The 15,952-nt window shown below is 39.5% G+C and overlaps 2 protein-coding genes across 11 annotated transcripts; both read right to left on the bottom strand.

Moving 5' to 3' along the window:
* Positions 1 to 375: 375 nt before the first annotated feature.
* mbd3b (methyl-CpG binding domain protein 3b) lies at positions 376 to 10,880 on the bottom strand. Of its 9 annotated transcripts, none has more exons than XM_030083410.1 (8): positions 10,747 to 10,880; positions 5,482 to 5,547; positions 4,700 to 4,859; positions 3,686 to 3,823; positions 3,344 to 3,434; positions 3,038 to 3,215; positions 1,396 to 1,548; positions 376 to 1,208 (listed from the first exon to the last, which is right to left on the bottom strand). In XM_030083410.1, exons 1-7 carry the CDS (start codon positions 10,758 to 10,760, stop codon positions 1,401 to 1,403), a joined length of 795 nt encoding a protein of 264 aa, XP_029939270.1. In that variant the 5' UTR covers positions 10,761 to 10,880; the 3' UTR covers positions 376 to 1,208; positions 1,396 to 1,400. The 9 variants fall into 9 exon arrangements, with proteins under 9 accessions (XP_029939270.1, XP_029939269.1, XP_029939271.1 ...); XM_030083409.1 differs by having other exon boundaries at positions 5,482 to 5,550; positions 10,747 to 10,879; XM_030083411.1 differs by having other exon boundaries at positions 5,521 to 5,550; positions 10,747 to 10,878.
* Positions 10,881 to 11,339: 459 nt separating this feature from the next.
* Positions 11,340 to 15,378, bottom strand: LOC115381614 (cytochrome b-c1 complex subunit 10-like). 2 transcript variants are annotated; one of them, XM_030083108.1, is made up of 3 exons: positions 15,236 to 15,378; positions 12,187 to 12,323; positions 11,340 to 11,521 (listed from the first exon to the last, which is right to left on the bottom strand). In XM_030083108.1, the coding sequence occupies exons 1-2, from the start codon at positions 15,295 to 15,297 to the stop codon at positions 12,203 to 12,205; spliced, it is 183 nt and encodes a 60-aa protein (XP_029938968.1). In that variant the 5' UTR covers positions 15,298 to 15,378; the 3' UTR covers positions 11,340 to 11,521; positions 12,187 to 12,202. The 2 variants fall into 2 exon arrangements, with proteins under 2 accessions (XP_029938968.1, XP_029938967.1); XM_030083107.1 differs by having other exon boundaries at positions 11,340 to 11,722; positions 15,236 to 15,372.
* Positions 15,379 to 15,952: the final 574 nt, after the last annotated feature.

The following is a 15,952-nucleotide window of genomic DNA, read 5'->3' as shown; positions in this document are numbered from 1 at the left end:
AATACAATCACATTCTGTGCAGCGATCAGCCTGCTGATATTGTTAGGGGAATTAAATGATTTCAGTGGGATAAAATATTCCTAAAACGGGGATAAAAAATACAAAATCATTTTTTTTCTCAGTAATTAAAGACATAAAAACGGATCTTTAACTGTGATTTACTGCGTCGCTGTTGTGCGTAGGTTTAAAAAGGAGGCAGTTTGTGTGGTAACATTAACAGATGAACAAAACAAAAACATGGACTGAAGCTGCGACAAGAACAAAGCCTTGAAGACCAATGTCTCACAACATCAGCAAGCACCTCTGACAGAAATGAGCTATTATTCTCTGAACAACTGTACAACCAAAAGAGGGTTAAAGTCATTTTAAAATCACTTTTTAGCTTTCCACTGTTCAGTTGAATGACAGCGGGACCAAAATACTGAGGGAGAAAGTTGGCAACCTTAAAAAGTCTTTGAAAATGACGCATCTCCTCTTTGGTCAATACTGAACACAGATCATAGTACAACACAAGAGACATGAAAGATAATATTTCCTTGAAATTACAACAATAAAAACCTGACTCTGTGCACACCAATAGATACACACAATCTTAAAACTACACCATCCACGAGTAACATCAGCCGCCCGCAGGTTGGCACTAAAGCCAACTTAATTCAGCATTCCCTCCAGAAAAGAAGATCTCCATGGTGCTGTGACACATTATTAGTGGCGTGTTAAAAATAAAACAGAAGCCAAAATTATAAAACATTCATTCCCAATCGGTTCAGAAAGAAGTTAAATCTTGACATTTGGAGTTGAGGTGATTGTCGTAAAAACTAGAAACCCATTCAGTATAAAATTATCACCAAACATTAAAATCTGAATTCATGGTCTTTTTAGTTTTAAATTCATTTAATTTTTTTCAGTGTTCTCATTTAAAAAAAAAAAAAAAAAAAAAAATCTGGGCTCAAATTCAATCTAGGAGTCCCAACCAGTGGAGTTCATGATGAATGGATGTGTTTCAGGATTCGCCTTTTTTGTTGTTGTTGTTGTTTGTTTGTTTCTCAGGTGAAGGAAAAACTGTTTAAGCTGTACTGGAAGAAGTCTGGTTCAGGTTTGAATTGGAGGAGGGGGGGCAGTTCTCCAGGGCCGGGCCAGCAGACGGGTCGTACTATTCACGGTCTGGAGAATGCAGGCGAACAGGAACATCGAAACTCTGCAGAAGCCTGCAAGACAGAAAGTGGCAACATGTACAATCTGTTAAAGCCTTTGAATAAAGAATTGCATTTTAACCATTCTTTATGAACACCAACAAGTTATAGAGGCTCTTTGAAGCTAGAAAAAGGGACACAACTTTTTTGTATTATTTGTGCTACCCCTATCCGGCTGTAAAGCGCCGACACATCCACCAACCTGTGCTATACGTTCTCCACATCCTCGCTGCTGTTGCCCTCGTCTTTCAGAGCCTCTCCCTCGCTGGCGGCCTCCTCTACATGGGCCAGCATATCAGCCATGAGTGCCTCCTCCAGCCTTTTCCTCACGCTGTACACCAGCTCCTCCTGCTTCCTACACGCAAACACAACAGGAAGCTGTTACAGTTGGCAGTTACAGCTGCCTATAACAGCTACTGAGTCAGCACAGAGCAGATGGTACGTTTTTTACAGCGATCAGGGGTCAGTCGTTACGAAGTGTGGAAATTCAAACACAATCGACTCTGCTGGGCACACAAGAGATGGCAAAAAGCTGCAGGCCCACTTCAGATTTGGCAATCACGTTCATCTGTTTGTTTTCAACCCTTTTATGGATTACATTGTGTTTCAGAGTATACATGGAGAGCCAATATCACAGGAACTGGCAAAGCAGATAACAGACATAGCGGGATTCCCTCTGACTGAGCGGTTATTTCCTGTTTTAAAAACACAAGACAGGCGATCACAGCGAGATCCGCATGCGGCACAATTGTTTCACATTCAAGCATGCTGAGAAATTTCAGCCTAATCCAAAAAAAAAAAAAACAAGAAATGTACAACACAGAGTTCGGGCAGTGTGTACTCGTGTCACGTTCGATTTATTCAGAATGAACACTGATAAAATTTCTTTGATAGCGTTTTACTTGTATTGAAATCTAAATGCTTTTTGCTACCTACAAGTCAAAACAAGTCAGTTTAAAACGTAGCTCTCCATACACTCAAACTCTGGTGTAGTTTGATAGAAAGCCGATGGAAACCTAAGTGCAGCACTGACCAAAACCTGACCTGAAAGAAAGCTGCTGTCATAGGAGGCTGATCAGCTAATGCAGTTAAAGGCCATTTGTGCTGCATCAAAGCTGGTCCACAAATCCGCCTCGCATAACTTCCTTTGTTATTATTTTGTTCTGTTTCAGTATTTTTGAAGGTCTGTATTTGTAGTTACTATCTCATTTATATTGATGCCACAAATTCTGAGCGAGTTTGTAACCACATTTTACATACAGCCACCACAATGATCCATCTTGCAGTGTTTATCTTTCAGTAGAGCATAGAGCATTGCATTGGGAAAAAATGTTTCAGAATAAACCTTTCAATAGCTGTCCTTCATGTGCAAGTTTTTTTTTGTTTTTTTTTTGCAAGTGGGGCTGAATAATTTGTGCATAGATGATTGGACTGTTCTCGCCAGATTAGCAGACGTAACTCAGAACTGGACAGCCGACTCTAGCAATACGCATCAATCAAATCTAAACCGCAAGTCAGTGAAAACATGCCTGCTGAAGGCTGCTGGACTCATGCTGTCTGAGAGACAACAGGCTTTTGCCAACAAATCTACAGAGCATAACTGTTGCAAAGAAAAACTGTTTAAAATAGACTTTGCAAAAGTGTACTAAACACACTTTCAGTGTGCTGTTGGGAAAACAGACCAAATTACAAGTGTCTCATGTTTCTTTCTTCTTCCTGACGTAGCTAAAGATCATGGCGCTACACACAAGTTTGAACAGCCAGAGACACCGGGTTGTAGTTCAGAGTTATCAGGATGAAACACAAAATATGTAATCATAAGCAGACAGTTTGTAATGTCTCACCTGATGTCTTCGTCTGTGACTATGAAGGCCTTACACAGCGGCTGTGCAGTATTGAGCCACACTCCCGGGTTCTTCTCCACAGCCGCTGACAGCTGTCCTGTGATGGGAGCCGCGCTGGTGTGCAGAGCGCTCGCAATGGCTGAAAGGAGAGTTTTATCTGTGCAGCCTGGACCGACACCTGACAGGAACAACAGAGTGGTTACAAACTGTGTTGAAAAATTGAGCGGTTTCAGAGCTCAGGTAGTCAAACAGAGGAAAAAACAAAACATCAATCTACAGAATAGAGTTTTTTGTCAGCTATGTTACCTTGCAGGCCTTTAGGCAGCTCCATTGTTTTTACCAGCTCCTCTGCAATATCATAAGCATTAAGACCACTGAGTTTCTTCTCCCAAAACAGCTGAGGACAAACAAAGGAGTAAGTAAGACGAAAATGAAGAAATGATCCAGTGTAGCTTCCAGTAGAGCAAATAACAATCAACATATTCAAATCAAATCCTGGTTCATCCAGTTTCGCGGGCTAGTATTTTTTTCAGCTTGTGTGGCTTTAAGCTACGTGATACTACAGCCTACAGGTTAGAGTAAGCCTTAACAAGCCTCTCTGGGTTGCAGCAGTGGGAATGTTCAGTCCAGCAGTTAGCGGGCGCTCACCTGTCGCGGCTGGTCGACGGCTTTTTGAGGATCTGTCTTCACCTTGTTGTTGGGATGGTTGGTAACTTTGGTAACAGGCTGCTTAAAGATGGAGGCTGTCTGTCTGACCGGGAGCGATGTGTTCAAGTCGGGCTTGCCCTTAAAAAGTATTTGGGAAGGGGAGAAAAGAAAAGATAAAGTCAAGTGCTGCAAAATGACACCACTGATTCAAACATGCGGCCATGCAGGTTATAAAGGCCTTTAACCAGCTCTTCTGAGAGGTGAGCAGACAAAATCTAGTTTGAAAAGGAGAACATATTTCTAACCTTCTTAATTACAAAATTATATCTGTTTGATAAAAGTTCACAAGCTCATTAGAAAGAAATAATAAGCTTTACAAAATGGACAAGACAGTTTTCATAGCAGTGGGATTTCAGTTATTTTCCCCCAAAAGGCAACTGTGAAGCTTTGTGACTTAAATCTCAAGATATGTGACTGTGAAGTAAGTACACCCATTATCAGCATTTTTTATATTACAGCCAAGTGAAATGAGACTTAGTGAAGTGACATAAATCAGACATATGAATAACGCATACTTTGCATAACTAATCTAGATGTACTTTTGCAATGTAACTGTACACAAAACACAAATGTCTGCACTAAAAGCAGTCACGTGTGACTTTATGATTGTACGACAGGAGAGACATGGTGTTCAATGTCAGTAAGTGCATGACATACTGTATGTGGACATGTTTATGCATATTCTCATGATCTGTCCAAGTAGAAGGAAATGCAAAGTAACAGAATCGGGGTCATGAGGATTTGGTGATATGTTTAGAAAGACATTTTGAATCTTAACGAAACATCTCCCAAGACACATGACTGAGTCCAGGAGTCCAGTTGACCTGATTCAGTGACTCTGAAATGTGCCAATTTGTCTCAACATCAGCAGACATCATAACTATTGTACAGACGGACATCTCACTGGGTTTTGAGGCCCTTTTGTTCAGTCGGTGATGTTTTTGTTTGTGCCACCTTGTTCTGGTTGTTGTTATCGTATCGCAGTCTCTGTCGGTTCTTGTTCAGCTTGCTCATCAGCATCTTCCCCGTACGGAAATCGAAGGAGCTGAGGTCCATCTGGTTACCAAGGTAACGGGCTAGCTGAGGCTTGCTCCGAAACTTCTTCCCCGATGGACTGAAGGCAGGTGGAAATGAAGAAACACAATTAATACAGTCTCTCACCAAGTACACACACACACGCACACATCAAAAAAGTTAAAAGAAAGGATACACGGCAGACTCAAAACATAAACAGAAAAGGGCAGATAAGCAACAACATACAGGTCAACACAGCAGACTGAAGAGTATACACAGACAACTACAACATGCAACAAATCAGTAGCCTGAAAAACACGAAACACGTAGACATCAAAATGAGTCACATTACCAACACTTTGTGAAATGAATGCACTCTACCCAAGCCCTCTTATCTACTGAAAGCTGCACAGATTTAAGTGAAATGAGGAAGAAATCGATCACATCTGAGTGAGTTTCACAATACAGCTCTGAAAATAACCTGCAGAAATTAGTGTGTGTGGAGGGGGGGGGGGGGGGGGGGGGGGGATGGCAACACTGATCAAATGTTTCAAAATGGAAACATTGTAGCTCAACTTGAGGGAGCAACAATATCTTTGGAGCCTGAGCGATGAGCAACAAAAGAAACAGCTGTGGGTGGATATACGTGCTAGTAACTCATGCAGATGTATCTTACATCACACACCACAGTTAACACCAGTAGGATTGTACAGTCAGCCTACCACAAACTATACAACCGACCCGCCTCCCCCCTCTCTTGCCTCTGTTCCTCATCTTGCTCTTCTCCTCTGCTAAATGAAAACAAATCTGGCGTTGTTGATTCACTTCAGTGGGACATAATAATAATATATATATATATATATATAAAAAAGTAATGAGCTGAGATTACGCCATGCTTTCATTGAGCGGGAGGCCCGCGCCGCACCGCACCGCACGGCTCTGGACGGGCTGGCTCCTTCTTCCACCCCGCCGCCGTGAGAGAGGACACACGGCCCGGCTGGCCTTGTTGCCCCGCCGCAGACAAACCCTCCCCTTCCCATCCCAAAACTTTACCCCACTCCTGCCTGGTGGCCCTCCCCACTCCCTCCCCGGTAAACTCCCAGTGTGCCGTGTGCGTTTTGCGAGCCCTCTTTGGTTTTAGTACCTAAAATAATAGACATCGCTTTTTCCAGCTGACAAACCCGACTTTCTGGTCACTTCTTCCATTTTCCAGCCTTTGGGGAGAGCAGTGCAATCCCACCTTTTCTTCTCCATCTCCCACGCGAGCAGCCCTCTAAATCCACTAAAACTTGCTACGGATAAGCAGACTGTGTCAGAGGAACCAGTCGAGTTTTTGTGGGGTTGGCAGCCAGTCGCTTCTTACGCTTTTGTTTCGACCATGTTACAACATGCGTCCTCTCGGTAATGGGATCCCGGTTCGAGCCACATCTCGTCCCTTCTTTGTCGTCGCGTGGATCGCTCCGCGCGGACTTCGGCCGCATCACTACCTGCCCCGTGCACCGGGGCCAGAGGGCTACATCCGCCAAGAAAACAGGCCGCCGCGCGCGGCCACGTTAAACCACCGTGACAGGAAATCGGCTTTCACTGACTTCAGAATAAAGGCGAAATTCAAAGCTTGGGACGCGTGAGCTGACACCTTCTATTTTGAAGGTTCAAACTTTTTTTTTCTTTAAATTTGATTCTAGACATTCAAACAATATGATGGATTATTATTTTTTTCCAAAATGTTTCATTTTCTTAAGAAACAAATAAATCTCAAAATCTTTCACCTAAACAATTAGATGTTTGTTAAGGAATTAAGGGGAAGTTCAAATTTTCTATTCTTTTTTTTTTTTTTTTTTTTTTTACCTTTGCTTCATCTACAAAGTAAAGCAAAACTTATTTTCTGGATTTTGTGGCATACATAAACTTTCAATGCAATCAGTGTCTTGGCAAATCTGCAAAACTGAGTGTTTCACAAATTAATCTTCACTCCCTTTGATGCTCTGTTTCAGCTCAGGTTTCATGAGTTAGTGTTACTCTGTGAGTGTGAAGCCCAGTGAATGACTTACAAACCACAGATGCTTTTATATGGGAATGTAGTTAATGTTTTATTTGTGATTTCTACACAAGGTTTTCTCACTGGTGGGACCCACAGCACACTATGGTCTGCATGTTTGACACCGCTGCTTCATTCACTTTATGAAATCCAACTTACATGTTTTTAAAAACAAAAATGTTGGTAATTGGAATCTTGAATCAATACAATCAATACAAAGAATGTATTTTTAACATATAACTTTTTGTCTTTTTAAACTGTATTCTGTTGATTGACTTTATTTCTTTTTTGTAACATCCTACTCACAGCATGGAATTTCTGAATACCTTGCATGGTGTTTAATTCATTTGCAAATGAACTAAACACACTGTAACTAATGTTACTTTGCTTCATTGCATTCATTTTAAGATCTAAGACCTTCAGTGGAAGGTGGGATGCTTGTCCTTGCAGGTCTCCAGCACAATCTGAGTTGCCTCCCTTCAGTAGGGGTGTATCTTGTCCTTGACAGCAGGAACTGATAAGGGCCACAGGTGGTGAGTTAGATGGGAAATAAACTCTTTTGTTTGTCCCATGTTTAAGCAAAGTTAATCTGCTTGGGAAAGATCCCTCCAGAGGAAATTCAAATTATCTCTAAAATGCACTGAGTGAGGTTTGTGTGCAGTGGAAGTCAGTCTGCTCAATCCCAGCTCAGCTGCAGGGAATCACTGGTGAACATCTAGGAGGTGACAGAGTTGTTTTTCAGTTCAACCAAAAACATTAAAATCCTACCAGATCTTTAACTGCGGCTTCGCCTGCAATTTATTCAAAGTTTGGGGCCCTTCAGTCAGGTTTTGCTGTAGCTTTTTACTGTCAGAGTGTTTTGAGATCTTTCCCTGCTGTTTGAAGAGTTTTCATTCTTCAGGACATCAGATGAAGATGTCCTGCAGTTTCCTGCAACAGTGGAGTAAACCATTTTCTCTCCTTTTTTCAGTCTACAGCTTAGTTCACTGTGGAGGTTTGCTTCCGATCTTGGTTTTCACAGTCAGGCTTTGCTTTGTGCCACAGTTGACAAGGTTTTGTGCCTGGAAGGTAAAGCAGGCCATCTGGTGACACTGCATATCTGAGAGTGCTGGTTCTGTTGACAGAATTTCCGTCCAAAGCACCAGGTACACGGCTTATTTTTGGTTTGTCACCAAGTAATACTATTTGAGGATTTATAGGAATATACACATGCACCTTCTTGCTTCCTGGTGGCATTCTTGCCATTCTGTATCATTTACATTTGCTTCCTCTTGTTCAGTGAAGTCACTCGGTTTGTGTCATTTCCACATGTATAAATCTGACTGACCTGCTTATCTCAGGTCCAGCGTGTTTTACATTTTATGTCCATTAAAATCTTGATCACATTTTCCAGGACCAAGACCAGAAAATACTATCTTTTGAGATAGCTGTAGAAACAAATGTATTTTAGAAAGAGAGGCTATATACCGCTTTAAAAGTTCTTTTGTACTAGTAAAGTAAAGGTTTTGATCAGTTCTGTTTCTTCCTGCATCAAAATGTTTTCAGACATGATCTACATTTGTATAATTTCATCCAATAACAGACAATAAAGAAAAGCAATCTACATAAAGTTCAGTCATCTCAACAGTTTCATCTATTTTTTGATAAATGTTTCACACAAACTATGATGATCACCATACAAAATTACCTGTAATAATAAAATATAAGGTACCGACTATTAAAAAAGGAAAAGACACATAATCTTTTGGCCTATTTAAGACATCACACTTGACTTACTGATGTGTTACTTATAAATCATGAACTTAAATCATGAACTAACAACTTCAGCTATAAACTGTGAGCCTGGTGCTGTTGGGAGTTTCCTCCTAAAAGGTCATGTTTTCAATTTCCACTCATAATGCAATGAAATAATACTGGCTACTTGAAGTTACTCACACTTAAGAATCTAAATCCTGTGATACACTGTTTTGCAATTGACACAACTTTAAGTAAATGTCAACCCTGCAGGTTTGTATTTGTTTTGCATACAATTTTTTGGTTGATATTTGCCTTGTTAAAACAAATGGGTATTGTATATTGTTTTAATACACAGTTGTTTGTCTAAAAGCAACCTTTGTTAATAATATTTGTAAAGCACTTTTCAAAACAAAGTTACAAAGTGCTTAACAATAATAATAGCGAGAACATAGATTTTAATTTTTAAAGTAAAAATACTACAATGTTCTCTTAAGTGTGTATTAATGGTAAGCCTTTGAGATGAACCATCATTTCAGCTAAGCATTATTTTTGCAACAGAGCAGCTGAAAGAACAAAACAGAAGCACATAGCTTTCCATCTCTGGCAGGCTAAGTAATGTGATACTGAATAAAAAAAAACAAACCAGAATATCCTGTAAGCTGAAATAATTACCTGATGTCAAAATATGTGCATAGTTGCATTTTTCTCCTTCTAGAGCTTTGCTGTCTCAGAGCTTTGGGATAATTAACACTTCATTGGTTTTTGAAAAAAAGCAACCTGGACAGTACCTTTTGAACTTTCAAAATGAGGATGCAAATTTATTTGAATGTACTCATGCAGCTAATATCCCACCATTAACTACCTAGGGGCTACAACAAATAGATGCAATCTCATATGATAATAAAAAGAGAAGTGTGCTGTAATTTGAGTACAAAGTTTCAGTACTCTGAAATATTCAGCAGTCATGCCAAACATGAATACAGTTAAATTTTTCATAATTCTGAGTTTACCAAAAACATCAAATCAATTAATCTTTGACCAGTATTTTTCACTTTAAGACTGGGAAAATGCTCCACTGTGTAGTTTTAACTTAGTTTTTGAAAGAAATTTACTCTGAAAACCACAAACATGCAACTTGCATTGAAATTCTTGCTAATGACATTTAAACAGTTAAATGAGGTAAATAATGCATGAGCTTTTGAGAATAGTACTGTACTCCTGTTGTTAGTTTATGGAAAACTCTGAGTCACACTTGCAGAGTAAAATGAAACAGAAGCTATATTTCAGAACAGCTGTTTTCCCGTGAATAAAATTAAATGAGAGAAAAAAAATCAAATACCCAGGAAAGATGTCAGATGTGTCAGTGGCTTAATTCCCTCCTTTTTGAAGGTGGATCAAAAGTTTTTCATTCAATACGATCCTGTATTTTGAAGGCACTTTTTTAAACCATTATTTTTGGGTTTTTGCACCGGAAACAAGTGACAGTCTGTTGAAATTTACGCACGAGGCTATCAACCACCATTGTTAACCTATGGGGGACATAAATCAATGAGTGTACCTGTACCGAGCCGGTAAAGAGCACTGCGGGGGGGGGAGACACACTGATCGGAACCGACACAGCCGCATGTCTCTATCAGACACATGCGGTGAAATAAATACCGTCTCGCGCTGCTCGCAAACCGAAAATGTCCCAAGTTTAGCGTGAGCTCGGTGGAACCGGAGAGCCGTCCACCGCCACAGAACCCACCGTTGTCACCGCGCTGCAGCCGGCTCGTTTCATCAATGAACACAATCCATCGGATCGATCAAACACACGCCATCGATCACGCATTACACGCGGAGCCTTTGTGCACGCGTAAGTAAAATGCAGGAAATTTTTATCTACTTAACATGGCTGAGAGAAGAGAGAGAGAAAAAAAACCAGGTCGCAACGGTGCACGGTCGACGCAGTATCGGTATTGGATGAAATCCACATTAGCTGCAAAGAGGAGGAATATTACATATAACACACATAAAAAATTGCACACAAAGAGCATTTAGTAGCTGCAGATCACTACATTGTTGATTGCAAGACTGCGACCCCGCAATATGCATCTCTCTGAACGATGATAAACATTCTGTCCTACATATCAGGAAAACGACATATCTGGCACCTGACGCTACGAAAAACACATTGCCAGCGGTTTTATTGTCCCTTAGATGATGTACTTACTCGTTTTTATCCATCTTGAAGACACTATCTCGTTTTCTCCCTCTCTCTCTCGCAATGTTAAATCCCTTCTCCCCTCTCCTCGTTCAGTCCCCTCCCCCTCCGATGTTACAAATGAAAGACATTATCCACGCAAATTTCGCTGATAATACGGGCACAATGTCCGGGCAGACTCTCTCTACTCATCCCTCTCTACTTCATTTCAAATAAGGTCCTTAATACAGTACATGACACGGGAATATCTAGTTTATGTAATTATTTGACAACTTCACACAGAAGGAAACTATATCTCATCTTATTGACGCTGCACTATAATTAACTGTAACATTTTGCTTACAATGTCACTGCAAACATGCAATCAATATATGGGTGGAATATTATTCATGAGATTGTCTTCATTTCAGTTTTAAAGTCATGAAAATCAAAAACAGTATCTCAAAATATCACAATGTCATCACAAAGCTTTAAAATGCTCTGAACTTTCCAGTTTATATGATGAGGGTGCAACAATAATGGAAACATTTCAATAGAAGTCTTAATTGCACCTGTACACAATAACAAAGGATGTGACCGACAGAATAACAGCACACACTGGGGTAAATTAGAAGATTTATTGACATATCACAACACTGGATCAAGAACAGCATTTATACAGAGTGCATCCTGGCTTCCAAACTCCTAACAAGCCCTCAGTGACTGATTGTGGAGACAGGGCATCCCACTTTAAGCTTGCGCTGTGTAAGCAATCCACCCACGAGCCCATTCCCAAGCTCTGGTCCTGTAGGCAGACACATGGCCCATTCATTAGCACAGCGTACACAAACACATCTGTCAGAATGTGGCATTCGTCCTGTCTGAGGCCGGAAACAGTCTTCTGAGGAGACAAGTGAAGGATTTCTGACATGACTACATCCACTGAGGGGGTTCGGGAGGGGGGTGGTGGTGGTGAAAGTGTCGGCAGAAACAAATTGGTGGAGGGCTGCAAAAAAAAAGTGTATAACAAAAACAGTTTGGAAATGTTTTGCATACAATAATAAGAAAAATATTTTGGATTTCGTTAAAATGCTGGTAGAATAGGAATAGTTAAAACCACAATATGGCTAAATGTTGATCAGACTTCATTACTCTGCTTATTTTTATATGGGGTGCAGACTCGGTTTGTTTTTATGCCAGATTTCCTTTTCTATCGCACCCAGGATTCTGTCATGAAAATCAATATTACAGTATCTCAAAACATTTAACACTCCCCATCCTTTATCGAATGAGCTGATACTAAATCACTTTCTATTCAAAGAAAAGTCTTCAAATGCTTGAGCAGAGTTTGACTGCATCTGTTGTGACTTAATCTGCCTTTATCTTATCAAGGGTACATGAGTGGGGCTAGTTTGATAAGCAATTCAACTAAACATAGCAGAAAACAGAAAAGGCAACATGTAGACTCACATTTTTAGGGTTAACTTCACTCATCCTTTTTGAACTTTTTATTAATGTAGGGCACATAGTCGAGAATTAATCGCCAGTCCGTGAAGTGGACGAGCGCCACGCCGCCAACTACTCCCCATGTTGCCAGATTTGGTACCCTAGACAGGAGAGAACATTCAGTTGTAATAAACATTGCATGCATCACATCACACTTCAATATTTTAGATCCCACAATTCTAAGATCATAGAAGACACTTTGTTCAGTGGTGTATTTATAAGTTCCACAGTAAAGAGCTAAAAGAAAACTCCTAAAAAAAATTGTTATTTCTATATACACGTATCGGATAAGAACAAAACAGACTCAACAATGTCATTTCTCAAATGGTAGAAACAGTTTTGTCAAATAATTACAATTCATCAGCCAATCTGCCCAAGAAATGAGCAGTCGTCATAATCTGAACCGCTAACCAGGCAGCTACCAGTCAGTCTCGTAAAACCACATGTTACCACCAGAGGGTGCAGTGAGTCACTGTTACTCCTGCACTGAATTCAATGATAGGAGATGAAGCACCAAGAAATTCAATGAGTGTTGAAGATCTGTAGAAAATGTTTGAATTTAATTTTTAGTGACTCCTTACTGCCATCCAGTGGGCAAAAGTGACATAATAGAAACCTTATATATTCTACCTACTAAGAATATAATATCAGTTGTAAGGAATGAAAGACTAAAACTGTGAAGCTGAATTTGGTTTGTTGATGTCATTTTTTTTAAGAATCTTATCATTTGCAAAAAGCAATATGGCAAGAATCTAGGGATGTAACGATTATGATATAATGACAAACCACTGTAAAATTTCCAAAAGTTAGCATTACTGGCTCAAATTGGCACAAATGAAGTGTTTGGCCATAAGGTGCCATCTTTAATGCACATTTGTATGTGTGATGCTGCTTACAAACATTTAAAGGGAAAAAATTGTGGTTGAATGATTTCATTGTGGTTATAAGTGCATTTCAACAATACCACAATAAAGAGTGACAACACAGCAGCGATTATTTTTTTGGCATAATCTCGCATCTCTACATGAAACACTCTATAAGCCCATACTTAAAATCCATATTGTACACCGTTATATCTAATTCAGCGGGGCTGAGAGGCATATCAGACACTATGTTTACAGTTCATCACCACATGGACACACAAACAGACAAAGGAACTCTAGAAAAAAATTACCAACATACACAGAGAAAACGTTCAAAAACTAGCATAGAAAAGACACTAATTCTGGACTTCATCCATGGATTTTCTTCTTCTAAAATTTGAGTGATGACCATAATATATCCATGTGGTCTCTGTAAAATTGTGAGGCATTTTGGATAATACAAAATTCCAATTCTTTTGACCAACTGAGAATGATCATACCAATATTTGGGCATGTATCTCACATCTCAAGGCCAAATTTAATCCTCTTTTGTAGTAGCATCAACATATTGTTTGTATTTTGAATGTGATGATTCAGATAAACTGTTTAAAACAAGAACACAGGGAAATCTCTCTCAAATCTTCAGACTTTAAATTTCAATGTTATATTGTTATGTATTCGTAAATGTTTTTATGTCATACAGATGAAAACATTTTATTTATAAACTAACAAGTGACAATAGCGGCCAGTGACATGCATCTCTGACAAAAACAAAGCTTGTAACCAAAAGATCCAAATCATGGCCATTGCTAGCAAAAGAGGCTTTAGACTGAAATTTGAAAACTCTTAAAGAACATAAAAAGCTCAGTAATTATGTAGAATTTTTTTAAATGTATTTATAGAATCCCTCTGCATAACAGTGGACTTTCACAGAAATGCACCATGTGTGGTGAAATATGAAAATGCGCAATGATATTGTCAGCTTTAAAAAAGTGGTATTAATGATTTCATAAAGGAAATTAAAAACTTATATGATTTTAAAAACTGCAAATATCACAAAGCAATGCAAATCAGTATATGTTTTAAATTATTACAAAAGGATCGTAAATGAATAAAAAAAGATTGGTTTGATTCTGGCTAGGGATTTTACTATGTGGGTTCACTCTGTCTACTCCAGCTTCCACACAGAGTCCAAAGATATGGGTTTGAGGTTAATTAATGTCTTTAGGTGTGTGTGTTGGATAAATAATGTCTTTGTGTTTGCCCTGTGATTGAGTGGTACCAGGTTGTACCCTGCTTTTCCTCATTGTCAGCTGGGATTGTCGCAATCCCCACTCCCACATAATTGGATTAGCCAGGAAGATAAACGTATAAGCTGAACAAGAAATTGATGTTTGAAAACCACAAATGAGTAGCTTAACTGCAGTCGAAATATCTACTTAACATACAACATGTCTAAGTTATCTAACACATCTTAAACGATTATTATATGAAATACAAAGCTTGGGAATTCTAAGAGTGAATGACGATTACATTTGAATTCACTGCACCATTTGTATCTTATATAATGCCCTCAAAAGACGAGTGCAACCATGGCACAATGTGCACTGAGGCAAGAAGGTTTACTCGTTGTGGATCTTGGCGCACTGCTGTACTGTGTGTCAAATTACCTGTTAATTCGTCAACTAATGACTGCACTTTCAAATTTGTTGTACAATAGTGCAACTGGATTTAGCGAGTGTGCACACTCACGTATTAACATCAAAACACACAACGGGAGGCGCATATATGGTACGAAGTCCCGACAGTCCATCTGCCTCTTCGTAAACCGTCGTTATATTGATATTCTGACCTTCGAGATGTTGTAATGTGGATTTATAACTAACTTTAATGTATTCTTACACTGAATCTAACACAGTTAGACAAACTCGTAAATACAGCCTTGATTGCGAATATGAACCCATATGAGGTCTAAACGGAAGGTTGGTGTGAATTAGTTCAGCTGAATTCACAGTAAACACTCGAGCTACTGTTAGCCTGTTAGCCTGACGGGTCACTAGAAGGACACGGGGACGTTCAGAATCAACACGGCAGAAGCAGTCAGAGTTTCTCCACACATCTCTCCTCCACGTCTTACTGATTCAACTCACCATGCCCTCAGAACAGTGATGTACTTGGCTCCGATGAACTTATTGAGTATTTTCTGGACCATGCTGACCTTCTTCCTCTCCCTCCAAACGCGTTCGTGTTTGATGGCTGTTTGAGGACCCCGCGCTGTCTGCTGCTATTGCCTGTTTAAAAATAACCACTCGTCGCGTGATTCTGCGGGAGGTCGTTTCAGGCCACTGTTTAAAAGGTCCGCCTTTAGCACACGGTGTGATTTTAAACAGCCTGTGTCTCTTTTCCCCCTTCGACAAATATGTTGATTTTATGAAATCAGCCGCTTTAGTCGGTGCTTTCAATTGAATGTGGTTCCTTCATCACATCAAGCTTATTTAAATGCAATTAATTAAAAACATGAACAAATCCATTTTCCGAACTACAATAAACCCTTTATTACAATGGTTTCCTTTATTTTCCTTTTTTATGTATACAATATTCAAAAGCCAGACATTGGAAAAGGTATAATCTGTTATTAAAAATGGCACATTTATTGCTACATTACTGTTATATACATGACAGTTCTCAACTATATATATTTATATTTATATATATGTGAGAGCAAGAAAGAAAGACAGATATAGAGAGACAGAAAGAGATAGAGAGACTGAGTGAGGCACTCGAGGACCATCAAGGACTTCAGAGTTCCCACTCCAAGATGTCAATCTCTGTACCTGTGAATGCATTTAACACTCAATAGTCTCACC

The sequence above is a fragment of the Salarias fasciatus genome, chromosome 23 (genome assembly GCF_902148845.1).
Source record: "Salarias fasciatus chromosome 23, fSalaFa1.1, whole genome shotgun sequence".
Taxonomy (NCBI): Eukaryota; Metazoa; Chordata; class Actinopteri; order Blenniiformes; family Blenniidae; genus Salarias; species Salarias fasciatus.
Note: the sequence above shows the minus strand (reverse complement) of the source record. Positions and strands in the feature narration are given on the sequence as shown.

What these genes read in the sequence shown, in the direction of transcription:
- mbd3b (XM_030083405.1), bottom strand. Translation starts at nt 6,013, where the DNA reads ATGGAGAAGAAAAGGTGGGATTGCACTGCTCTCCCCAAAGGCTGGAAA. An exon ending in GGTCGGTTGTATAGTTTGTG is followed by an intron (nt 4,860 to 5,481) that starts GTAGGCTGACTG and finishes ACCTGCCTTCAG; the next exon opens with TCCATCGGGGAAGAAGTTTC. An exon ending in GCTGCCTAAAGGCCTGCAAG is followed by an intron (nt 3,216 to 3,343) that starts GTAACATAGCTG and finishes TGTTCCTGTCAG; the next exon opens with GTGTCGGTCCAGGCTGCACA.
- LOC115381614 (XM_030083108.1), bottom strand. Translation starts at nt 15,297, where the DNA reads ATGGTCCAGAAAATACTCAATAAGTTCATCGGAGCCAAGTACATCACT. An exon ending in ATCACTGTTCTGAGGGCATG is followed by an intron (nt 12,324 to 15,235) that starts GTGAGTTGAATC and finishes TCTCCTGTCTAG; the next exon opens with GGTACCAAATCTGGCAACAT.